This window comes from Carcharhinus amblyrhynchos, chromosome 22 (genome assembly GCF_965287045.1).
Source record: "Carcharhinus amblyrhynchos chromosome 22, sCarAmb.v2.hapA, whole genome shotgun sequence".
In the NCBI taxonomy this organism is placed as follows: Eukaryota; Metazoa; Chordata; class Chondrichthyes; order Carcharhiniformes; family Carcharhinidae; genus Carcharhinus; species Carcharhinus amblyrhynchos.
Genome location: NC_137345.1, coordinates 23,641 through 36,862, shown reverse-complemented (window position 1 = coordinate 36,862; position 13,222 = coordinate 23,641). Strand labels below are relative to the sequence as shown.

Here is a 13,222-nt window from a genome sequence, read left to right as displayed (position 1 = left end):
GCCTACATTTGTCTTCACCAATATTTTTCTCTCCACATACCTGTAGAAACTTTTACAGTCAGTTTTAATGTTCCCACAAGCTTATTTTCATACTTTATTTTCCCCTTTTTAATCAATCCCTTTATCCGCCTTTGCTGAATTCTAAACAGCTCCCAATCTTCTGGTTTGTTGTTTTTTCCCTCTGGCCAATTGATATGACTCTCCCATGAATCTAATACTACCTCTAATTTCTCTTGTAATCCATGGTTTACCTTTTAGGTTTTCCTTTTGCACCAGATAGGAATAAACAATTGTTGCAGTTCACTCATGCGATCCTTGAAACTTTTCCATTGCCTATCCACTGTAATTCCTTTAAGAAACTGCATTGTGTGCAGTTTTGGTGTCCTTATCTGAGAAAGGATGCCCTCGATATAGAGGGAGCACAGCAAAGGTTTACCAGGCTGATAGCTTGGAATGGCAGTTCTATCATATGAGGAGAGACTAAGTAGGTTAGGATTATATCCACTGGAGTTTAGAAGAGTGAGAGGGGATTTCATAGAAGCTTGTAAAATTCTAACAGAGTTATATATAGTAGATTCAGAAAGAATGTCTCCAATGGTGGGGGAATTCAAATTAGGGGTCATAGTTTGAGAATAAAGAGTAAATCTTTTAGAACTGAGGTTAGGAGAAATTTGTTCACCCAGAGGGTGGTGAAAGTGTAGAATTCACTATCACAGAATATAGTTGAGGCCAAAACATTGTGATTTCAAGAAGAAATTAGATATAGCTGTTGGGGCTAAAGGGATCAAAAGATATGGGGGGGGTGGGGGGGTGGGGGGGCGATATCAAGATACTGAATTTGATCAGCCATGATTAAAATGAATAGTGAAGCAGGCTCAAAGGGCTGAATGGCCTACTCCTGTTTCTGTGACTTTTCTCAATCCATCATAACCAACTCACACTACATATCATTGTAATTTCCTTTATTAAGATTCAGGACGTGAGTCTCAGAACCAACTACGTTACTCTCGATCTTGATGGAGAATTCCATCATGTGGCGTTGCTCATCCCCAAGGGGCTTCACACGACAAGATTGCCAATTATTCCTTTCTCATTACACAATATCCAGTATAGAATGGCTACTCTCTCATTGGTTCCTCAATGTATTGATCCAGAAAACCACTCCAAGAATTCTTCTACAGTGTTATGACTAATTTGATTTGCCCAATCTAAATGCAGATAAAGTCACCCATAATTCTGGTTTTTTTTTAACCACAATTGTCTTTAATTTTCTGTTAATGTCATTCAAATATCACCACTATAGCTTGGGGGTTTATATCCAATCCCTGTTAACATTTTCAGCCCCCTTAGTTTTCCCACTGTGATCCCAATGTGGATGGGAATGGGATGAGATTGGGATCCTGAGGTGGTTGGGGTTGGGATTGAGATCCTAAAATGGATGGCGTTGGAATCGGGATCCTGAGGTGGGCTCAGGTTGGGATTGGGATCCTGAGGTGGATGGGGTTGGGATTGGGATCCTGAGGTGGGCTCAGGTTGGGATTGGGATCCTGAGGTGGATGGGGTTGGGATTGGGATCCTGAGGTGGATGGGGTTGGGATTGGGATCCTGAGGTGGATGGGGTTGGGATTGGGATCCTGAGGTGGATGGGGTTGGGATTGGGATCCTGAGATGGGCTCAGGTTGGGATTGGGCCGCGGCGAAATCCACTCACTGACACACTGAATAATTCTCACCCACTCCTCCTTGTATTTTTCCAGGGTGACAAATTCACTCATTACACTCAGATCTCCTGTTTGCCTTTACTTGTGTCCCGCTAATTACAATTTGGTTCCGAGCTAGAATATTTTTGTTTTGGACTCTTACATTTCTGTTCTCCTGATTGAGCCAGATGAACTCACTAACCTTTGGTCCATTGCCAGGCTCTAACCTGCTCAAATGATCTTGCTAAACCCGAGTCGAGAGTCTTATTTACAGCAAGAAATGATCAGTTGAATGAGGGTGATGACAGAAGGCTGCTTTGGTGACTAGAAGCCAATGTTCAGTGACGTACCATAGGGATCTGTGTTGGGCCTCCTATTATCATAGAATCATAGCATCCCGACAGTGCAGAAGGAGATCACTTGGCCCATCGAGTCTGCACCAACCACCATCCCACTCAGGCCCTATTCCTATAACGTCACATGTTCATTCTGCTTATCCCCTGACCATAGGGTCAATTTAGCTGGGAATCGAACCCGGGTCACTGACGCTGTGAGGCAGCAGTGCTAACTGCTGTGCCATAAGTGACATTGATGACTATTAGGATTAGTAAGCTTGCAGTGACACAAAGATTGGATGGATGGCTAAAAGTGAGGCGGAGTGTCTTGGGCTACAGGAAGATATGGACAGAATGGTCAAATGGGCAGATAAACGGCAGATGGAATTTAACCCTGAAAAGTGTGAGGTGTACACTTTGGAAGGAGCAATTTGACAAGAAAGTATTCAATGAATGGTAGGACACCAGGAAGTTCTGTTGGACAAAGGAACCTTGGAGTGTTTGTCCACAGATTTTTGAAAGCAGAAGGGCATGTTAGTAAGGTGGTGAAAAAAGGCACATGGGACACTTGCCTTTATCAATCGGGGCATAGACTACTAAAGTAGGAAAGTCATGGCGGAGTTGGAGAACTTTGGTGAGGCCACAGCTGGAGTACTGTATGCAGTTCAGATTGCCACATTATGGGGAGGATGTGATTGTATTGGATGGGATGCAGAGGAATTTTCCAGGATGCTGCCTGGGATGGAACATTTTAAGTTATGAAGAGAGTTGCAATAGACTTGGGTTGTTTTCATTAGAGTAGAGAAGACTGAGGGATGACCTGTTTGAGGTATACCAGATTATGAAGGGCAGGGACAGAGTGGATAAGGAGCAGCTGCTCCCCTTAGTTGAAGAGTCAGTCATATGGGGACATAGGTTCAAGGTGAGAGGCAGGGGATTTAGGGCGGATGTGAGGAAAAACTTCTTTACCCAGAGGGTGGTGACAGTCTGGAATGCACTGCCTTTGCGGGGGAGACGGGGGCGGGGGAGCAGGGAGGTGATAGAGGCGGGTTCCCTCATATGCTTTAAAAAGTACCTGGATGAGTACTTGGCACATCATAACATTCAGGGCTATGGGCCAAGTGCTGGCAGATGGGATTAGGTGGGAGTTCAGGTGTTTCCAATGTGCTGGTGTGGACTCAATGGGCCAAAGGACCTCTTCTGTGCTGTATGATTCTATGAGAATCTAATTGCACGTGGGTCTTTCTACTCTCTCCATTCTTCCTCTTCAAATTTCCGTCTGTCATGTTTGCTGAGTGAAGGTATTGAGGGATATTGAACATTGGAATGAATTGGATTGAGGCACAGATTAACAAGGAACTGATGAATTATGAAAGAGGGTGAATGGCCTCCTTTTATTCTTGGTGAAGAGATTTCAGTTCTCACAGTCCTTGCTTGTCTCTCGATACAGTTCCTCTCTTTCAAAAACCTCCTCTGTTATATCCTTGACCTCTCCTTTGTTCACCCTTTGTAACCATCTCCTTATTACATCTTGGTGAATAGTGGCTGCTTTGTGAAGCGCTCTAGGTTTACTAAACTCTAAGGTTGAACAGTTTTTTGACACTCGTTAGAGGGCACAATGAAGAATAGTAATTTGGATAAAGAAAAAGATCAGGAAGACTTGCATTTACATAGCCCTTTTCAAAACCTTGGGGCATTTCAAAGTGCTTTCCAACCAATGAAATTGTTTTAAAGTGTAGTTACAGCCAATTTACACACAATACGCTTCAACAAAGACCAATGAATAATGATGTTAGTGGAGGGATTGGCCAGGACACTGTGCCTTCTTATAGAATCCCCACGTGCAGAAGGAGGTCATTGAGTCCACACCGACAACAATCCCACCCAGGCCCTATCCCCATTACCCCACATTTATACTGCTAATTCCCTGACACTAGGGTCAATTTAGCATGGCCAATCAACCTAATCTGCACATCTTTGGGGTGTGGAGGGAAACCGGAGCACCCAGAGGAAACCCATGCAGACACGGGGAGAAGTGCAAACTCCACGCAGACAGTGACCCAAGCCAGGAATCAAACCTGGGTCCTGATCACTGAGGCAGCAGTGCTAACCACTGTGCCACCATGCCGCCTTCTCTTTGGAATAGTGTAATGATTTTGCTACGTCCGTACAAGAGAACAGATGTGGGTTTGGCTTAACATATTCTTCTATACTGACCCTGCAACAGTCCTGCAGTCCCTCAGTGCTGTCCTTATCAGGAGTGCCAGCCTGGATTTTCTGCTCAAGTGACAAGATTGGGACTGGAACCCACAGCTTTCCATCTCAGATGTAAATACCACCAAGTCAGCCATGGCTGGTAGAGATGAGGTACAAGCTAGTATCCATGGAACCCACACCACAACAAGAATAAGCAACTTTCATTAGTGGAAAACTGGACAGAAAACAAATGAAATTTCGATAAAACAAAAGTTGCTAAAAGGCCAATGTTTATCCTTCAAAGGCCTTTTCCCCCTCCTTTAAAGCAATCCTTAAAACCTACCTCTATGACCAAGCATTTAGCCACCTGTCCTTTTATCTTCTCTTGGCTGTGTCTGACAACACTCGTGTGAACTGCTTTGAGATGTTTGATTATGTTAAAGCCATGCGTAATTGCTGGTCTTGTTGTAAGAATACTCCTGTGATCTACTCTTTCAGGTATAACAGAGACTGTGGCCCAACTTGCTTCAGGATGGATAGCAGACCAGAACTATGCCAACAAGTTCCACTATCACAAAGCTTACCTTCTCCTGTGCGGCCTTTCCAATCTGTTGGCTCCACTGGCAACCACATATGCCCAGCTGATGACATATGCCATATTCTTTGCTGTGTTCTGTGGTGGATACATGGCTCTGCTGCTCCCTGTCTTGGTAAATCACTCGCTTTTCTTCTTTACCTCTGCGCAGTATCTGTTCATACTCCTTTTTAAGGCAGTTCCTTCAGTAAAATTGCTGTAGTCCCAATTGACCGTAGGCTGCTCTCCCCTTTGAGGGGGGAAAGCTGACTGGTGGTGATTTAACCCTGTACGTCTCAGCTGAGAGGCAATGTTGAGAAGGCAGGGTTTTCATGAATAACCTCAGCTGGTAGGGGAATTGAACCCACACTGATGGCATTGCTCTGCATCACTAACCAGCTATCCAGCCAACTGAGTCAAGCAACTCCCAGTTTCTTTCAACAGATACTTAAGGAAATGTCACCCAGAATTGCCCCTTTGTGGAATTAGTGACACATATTTAAGGTGTTGGTATGAGTCTGCTGTAAGTCATTAGCCTATTTTTGTGAAGCAATAGCACAGTAATAGCACAATCAGTAAACCTCAGAGTAGAAATATCCACAAGGTGAAGGAATTTCCACAGCGAGGTGATCCAATATTCTGTATTCTCCCATTCCGGTGACATCACTTACAGGAAAGTTGATGGAGCTTCTGTCTGAAACCATATTCAGGGGCCAGCTGATGATGTATTGTTAACAGATAGCAATGAAATGTATCTGGGTCTGCTTGTACCCATTAGCTTGCTCAGCAATCTTTGTGTTCTACAGGTTGACCTAGTGGGCGTGACAAAAGTACGAAGTTCGATGGGTTTTTCAATGTTTTTCGCTGGGATTGGCTGCCTGACAGGACCTCCAGCAGCTGGTAAGACCATGTAGGGCTATTGCCCAGAAACCTGCGCTCCCCAACATTCAATATTCCCCAACTTCCACCCAACACACAGCGGTTCCCGATATATAATGATAATGTAAGGATATATAATAATGATTTATAATATTTCCCAACAGTTTCTTCAAATGAAAGTGAAAATTACCAAACATTCTAGGAAGTGAACTATTTTGAAGCTACTGTCTATGGGTGGCACCGGGTGGCACAGTGGTTAGCACTGCTGCCTCACAGCGCCAGGGACCCTGGTTCGATTCCTAGCTTGGGTCACTGTCTGTGAGGAGGTTGTATGTCCTCCTTGTGTCTGGGTGGGTTTCCTCCAGGTGTTCCAGTTTCCTCCCACAATCTGAAAGATGTGCTGGTTAGGTGCCTTGATCCGAACAGGTGCCGGAGTGCGATGACTCGGGGAATTTCACAGTAACTTCATTGCAGTGTTAATGCAAGTCATACTTAGAATTAATAAATAAACTACTTTATACTGATACTGTACCAAATCCTCATCAGATGTTGCAGAAACCTTCTGCCCAAATTGCATAATGGGAGAAAAGCAGTTGACCCATTGCGTGTTCTCTCAAACATGCATCCTGACTACAATGACCCTGTATCCTCCTCACACAGTGGGTCAGAGGATGAGCTGTGTGGGCTTACAATCTTGAGAGAGCAGCAATTAATGTGAAACTGATTAACCACTGAGAGACTGTGAGAGTGTGTGTATGACAGGCATTTGACTACTAATGTGCATCTGTCATTGTAGAGATACTGAAACAGGCACATAAAATTAAACCTTTCCACTGGTGCTGCTGTAATGCATACTGTCTCCTGGAATTGAAAATAGTCTGCACTAATAGCTCCGACTCCATTCTAAACTTATCCCATACCTCCACCCACCCCTTTTCTAGGAATTAAAGATGAATCTCCAGGACGTTTCTGCTTGTGGGTTTTACATTTTCTTTGAACACCTTGATTTATTAGTTATAAAGTAATTAGAGATGCAATCAAGGCTGTTTGACTGCCAGCCACAAATCATTATGAGACAAAGTAATGAAAGGTGTTGTTCCAAGTAGAAAGCGGCTGCAGCTCATTTTTTCATCCCACAGAGACTTGTATTATTGTCAATTCTGTCTTTCCTCAAGGCGTCGATTTCTGCTGAGTTTGAGTTATGTGGAGCCCTGTGTGCAGACCGTTTACCAGCCTGGTCACAGCACACCCTGGAAATAATGACTAATTTATTATTTTAAGCCAGTATATTACAGCTTTGTGCAGGATTCTGTTTGCATGTGTAACGGATATAATAGATTTCCTGTGATGTACCTTATTCAGTCTTTCAAAAAGTTTTGTAATGTCAATGACTTGGATATCGAAACACCAATCTACAGGGATACACTTTATGATTGAGTAGTGTTTGACCTTGTGCCTTTTGTAGTCTGGTGATTATAACTCAACACCACAATCTGTTGAAATATAATATGTTCCCCAAAAGTTTCTTCAATCAAAAGTGACAATTACCAAGCATTCTGGGAAGTGAGTTATTTTGCCTATACTGATATTGTACCAAATCCCCGTCAGGTCTGGGGAATCCTCTTCTCCAAATTACATAGTGGTAGAAAACCAGTTGACCCATGGGGTGTTCTCTCAAATATACATCCTGACTACAGTGACCCTGTATCCTCAATATACTTTGAAAAGGCTCAACACTTTTGGTTAGATGGGGTATTTTTTACATTTGTCAATTCTGTGCTCGAGAGAACAGCTCATCAGTAACCAAGTTTTATGATTAGATTCCCAGCCCCTCCTTTGCATTTGTAAAATTAGAAAAGCAGAAAATATACTGGACGCATTGCACGCAGGAACAGGACACCTGTTCACTCAGTGTATCCACAACAGTAAAGGCAGGATAAATCCTTACTCCTTGAACCAATCCACACTGGATAATGTGTTGAGTTTTCGTCATATCACAGCAAACACGGGACAAATCAATTGATCCTTGCTGAAGTGGGGGTGGATTATGAGAAGAGCATTGGAAATTCAAATCTACAGAAATATAGCTAAGAGATCCTCAGAGGAATATAACATATTAAAAGGGTATAAGGTTAAACTAGTGAAAGATAGAAGGAATTTAGGGGAAGTTTCTGCGATTAAAGAATGTGAATTATTTGGAAAATGTTACCAGACAGGCAAGTGGACATTAGAAGATTTGGAGGGCAGCAGATGCTGAATGGGACAAGTTAGCATCAGATGGACTTTGACAGAATAAATGATATTTTTACCCATGTTTTAATTGAACATATTTAACAAAAATACAGCACAAAAACAGAACTGGAATTGCCAGAACATCCCAAAACCCAGCAATACAAATTTAAATAATCAGGAAGCTGCTACAACAGGAGGAAATGATGAGAAATGGGTCAATGACTGGACACAGACTGAGCTTGAATAAGAACATTTTAAAACTTTACATCTGGGAACAAACTTTGGTGAAACTATGTGGTCAGTTCTCTCTAGAATCTATCACCTGTTGTCCTGGAGATGTTTGGAAAACCTACCCAAGACACATGCTCACAGAAGGTAGCAACATAGTGGTCTTGTCACTAGACGAATGATCCAGAGACCCAGGGTCATGCTCTGGGGAACCTGGTTCAAATCCCACCATGGCTGATGATGGAATTCAAATTTTAAAGTAATCTGGAATTATAAATGTAATAACCATAAAACCATGTTGATTGTTGTAAAAACACATATAGTTCACTAATGTTCTTACTTGGACTGTAGTCTGGCCTACGTGACTCCAACATGACTGCCACTCAGTCCGAAAGTAATTAGGAATGGGCAACAAATGCTGGCCTTGTCAGTGACACTCACATCCCATGGAAGAATAAAAGCCAGGTATGACTTCACTCTGCCTTAATCACTTTGGCCACCTATATTGCCACTTCTGGGGTACTGTGGAATTGCACAACCAGATCCCTCTACGTCATCCTCTGACAATCCCTGGCACAATCAGCAACTCCACCAATCTTTGTGTCATCTGCAACATACTAATCAGACCACCTGCATTTTCCTCCGGATCATTTATATATACTACAAACAACAGAGGTCTCAGCACTGATCCCTGCAGAACATCACAAGCTACAGATCTCCATTCTGAAAAACCGCTACTCTCTGTCTCCTATAACCAAGCCAGTTCTGTAGCCATCTCGCCACTCTGAATCCCATGTGATTTTAGGTTTTATACCAGACTACCATGTGGGATCTTGTCAAACACCTTACTAAAGTGCACACAAACTACATCCAAAGCCCTTCCCTCATCAATTAAAATTTGTTTATTAGTCACAAAGCTTACATTAACACTGCAATGAGGTTACTGTGAAATTCCCCCAGGTGCCACAGTCCAGCACCTGTTCGGGTCAATGCACTTAACTAGCATGTCTTTCAATGTGGAGGAAACCAGAGCACCCAGAGGAAACCCATACAGACACGGGAAGAATGTGCAAATTCCACAGACAGTGACCCAAACTGGGAATCGAACCCGGGTCTCTGGCACTGTGAAACAGCAGTATTAACCACTGTGCCACCTTCCTGCCCTTTATCTTTGTCATGTCTTCAAAAAACTCAAATAGGTGAAACATGTAAAACCATGTTTCCTGTCGCTAACAAGTCTATTTTCTTCCAAATGTGCATATATCCTGTCCCTCAGTATCTTCTCCAAAAGCTTCCCCACCACTGACATCAAACTCACCAGCCTATAATTTCCTGGATTATCTCTGCTTCTTTTCTAAACAAGGAAACAACACTGGCTATTCTCCAGTCCTCTGGAACCTCGCCTGTGGTCAAAGAGAATGTGAAGATATCTGTTAAAGCCCCAGCCAGTTCTTCCCTTGCCTCCCACAGTAACCTGGGATAGATTTCATCGTATAATCATAGAATCTCTACAGTGCAGAAGTAAGCCATTCAGCCTGCACCATCAAGTTTATATTGGATGAGAAGGGAGGATGAGAAGGATTCTCTGGGAGGCTAGGGAGGAGATTGCAGAGCCTTTGGCTTTGATCTTCATGTTGTCATTGGCTACAAGTATAGTGCCGGAAGACTGGAGGATAGCAAATGTTGTCCCCTTGTTCAAGAAGGGGAGTAGAGACCATCCTGGGAATTACAGACCGGTGAGCCTTACTTCTGTTGTGGGCAAAGTTTAGGAAAGAATTATAAGGGATAGGATTTATAATCATCTAGAGAGAAATAAATTGATTAGGGATAGTCAACACGGTTTTGTGAAGGGTAGGTCGTGCCTCAGAAACCTTGTCGAGTTTGAGGTGGATAAAGGTAAGGCAGTTGACGTGCTGTATATGGATTTTAGCAAAGCGTTTGATAAGGTTCCCCATGGTAGGCTACTGCAGAAAATGCAGATGCATGGGATTGAGGCTGATTTAGCAGTTTGGATCAGGAATTGGCTAGCTGATAGAAGACGGAGGGTGGTGGTTGATGGGAAATATTTAACATGGAGTTCAGTTACAAGTGGTGTACCTCAGGGATCTGTTTTGGGGCCACTGCTGTTTGTCATTTTTATAAATGACCTAGATGAGGGTGTAGAAGGATGGATTAGTAAATTTGCTGACGACACCAAAATCAGAGGAGTTGTAGACAGAGGATGGATGTTACAGTTTGAAGAGGGACATAGATAAGCTGCAGAGCTGGGCTGAGAGGTGGCAAATGGAGTTTAATGTGGAAAGGTGCCAGGTGATTCACTTTAGAAGGAGTAACAGGAGTACAGAATATAGGGCTAATGGAAGGACTCTTGGTAGTGTCGACGAGCAGAGACATCTCGGTGTACATGTGCATAGATCCCTGAAAGTTGGCACCCAGGTTGATAAGGTTGTTAAGAAGGCGTACGGTGTGTTAGCTTTTATTGGTAGAGGGATTGAATTTCGGAGCTGTGAGGTCATGTTGCAACTGTACAAAACCCTGGTGCGGCCGCACTTGGAGTATTGCGTACAGTTCTGGTTGCCGCATTATAAGAAAGATGTGGAGGCATTGGAAAGGGTGCAGAGGAGGTTTACCAAGGTGTTGCCTGGTATGGTGGGAAGGTCTTATGAGGAAAGGCTGAGGGACTTGAGGTTATTTTCATTAGAAAGAAGGAGGTTAAGAGGTGACCTAATTGAGGCATACAAGATGATCAGAGGGTTAGATAGGGTGGACAGTGAGAGCCTTTTTCCTCGGATGGTGATGGCTAACACGAGGGGACATTGCATTGAATTAGAGGGTGGTAATTATAGGACGGATGTCAGAGGTGGGTTCTTTACTCAGAGGGTAGTAAGGATGTGGATTGCCCAGCCTGCAGCAGTTGTGGACTCGCCAACTTTAAGGGCGTTCAAATGGTCAGTGGATAGGCATATGGATAACTTTGGAATAGTTTAGGTTAGAGGGTCATTAGATTGGTTCCACTGGTCGGTGCAGCATCAAGGGCCGAAGGGCCTGTGCTGCGCTGTAATGTCCTATGTTCTAACTGATTGGTTGGCAAGTATATTCTGGTAGAGATGTCGCCATGAAGAATGCTGCACTTGATGGTGATGTCAGTTAACTGCCAAACATTGTTTGAAATTTAAACTAGGCTGCCTGACTTTCATTGGTCAAGGTATTCCCCTAAGAAATGCATCAATGAATGGCTTCACTTATTGTGTTTGGCTGAAATAAGCACAACTTGAGTGCATTTTCTTTCTGATTGTAAAGAACTAGGCTCTGTGTATTAACAGCTGTATGCAGTTTCCAGTACATGCAAATTGCCACACTTACAACCTGACTGGCAATCTTAAATTGGTACAGCATAATTCTTAGCACACTGAGGATTATTTAGCAAATGTTGTCCAATTTAATGTTGGACACTGTTTTGAGTTTTGCAAAGACGGGCTGGTTGGATCTAATCTGTACCTTTCCCATTGTGAAAGACAGGAGGGATCTGATGTTTGATACAATCCACCGTCGGTCTTTGGGGTTTCATGGCCTTTATACCTAGCATGAAATTGGCACTGATATTCATATACCACATCATTTATTTGTGTGACAGGCAGAATGTCTTTCAGCTTGAGGCTGCATCAGTTAGCGGCAAACATCACTACTCCCTGTTAGTCAGGAGCATTCAGGCCAAGATAAATCAGAAAAGGAAAGCTTACGACAGTCACAAAAGAATTAATACTGTAGAAAGTTTAGAGGAGTATAATAAATACAGGACTGAATACTTTGTTTCTGTCTTCACTAAGGAGAGGAATGATTCTAGCATTCTCATTAGAGAAGTGTAAAATATTAGATACAATAAGCATAGTGAGAGAGGAAATACTGGAGGAACTGGTATCCTTGAAGGCAGATAAATCATACGGTGCAAAAGGAGGTCATTCAGCCCATTGACTCTGCAATGCCCGCCGGAATTGAACCTGAGTCCCTGGCACTGAGAGGCACCAGTGCTAACCACTGTGCCATGGTGCCAGACGGATCATATTCCAGATTGTTGAAGGGGAAATAGCAGATACTCCGAGGATCATTTTCCAGTCCTCACTAGATATAGGAGTCCTAGAGTATTAGAAAAGGCAGAGAGTGGGGATAAAGGGGTCCTTTTCAGGATGGCAGCCAGTGACTAGTGGTGTGCCTCAGGGGTCAGTACTGGGACCACAACTTTTCACAGCATACATTAATGATTTGGAGGAAGGAACTGAAGGCACTGTTGCTAAGTTTGCAGATGATACAAAGATATGTACAGGGACAGGCAATATTGAGGAAGCAGGGGGGCTGCAGAAGGACTTGAACAGGTTAGGAGAGTGGGAAAAGAAGTGGAGGATGGAATACAATGTGGAGAAGTGTGAGGTTATGCACTTTGGAAGGAGGAATAGAGGCATAGACTATTGTCGAAATAGGAAATGCTTAGGAAATCAGAAACACAAAGGGACTTGGGAGTCCTTGTTCAAGATGCTCTGAAGGTTAATGTGCAAGTTCAGTTGGCAGTTAGGAAGGCAAATTAGTGACTAATCAATGATCTTTCAGTTAGGGATCCTCTCAGAAGAAGCGATCACAGTATGGCTGAATTTAAAATACAGATGGAGTGTAAGAAAGTAAAATCCAATACCAGTGTCTTGTGCTTAAACAAAGGAGACTGTAATGGGATGAGGGAAGAATTGGCTAAGGTAGACTGAGATCAAAAAATTTATGGTGGGACAATTTTATCGTGGAGGACTTGCAAAGTGATTTTTCATAGTGCTGAGCAAAGGTGTATACCAATGATAAGGAAGGACTGTAGAAAGAGATAATCAGCCATGGATATCTAAGGAAATAAAGGAAGGTATCAAATTGAAAGAAAATGCATACAAAGTGGCAAAGAGTAATGGGAACTAGAGGATTGGGAAATCTTTAAAGGTCAACCATAAAAAAAGCTATAAAGAATAATAAGATGGATTATGTGAATAAACTAGCTCAGAATATAAAAAGATAGCAAAAGTTTCTTCAAGTATATAAAATGAAAAA

General features: G+C 42.9%; 1 protein-coding gene across 3 annotated transcripts in view; it reads left to right on the top strand.

Moving 5' to 3' along the window:
- The window catches only part of slc16a4 (solute carrier family 16 member 4), a 142,991-nt gene that overhangs the window by 109,455 nt on the left and 20,314 nt on the right, over positions 1-13,222 (top strand). For all 3 annotated transcript variants that reach the window (XM_080209738.1, XM_080209741.1, XM_080209739.1), the window contains 2 exons: positions 4,729-4,940; positions 5,611-5,704. In XM_080209738.1, the coding sequence (XP_080065864.1) occupies positions 4,729-4,940; positions 5,611-5,704 (306 nt within the window). The remainder of the gene's footprint in view (positions 1-4,728; positions 4,941-5,610; positions 5,705-13,222) is intronic.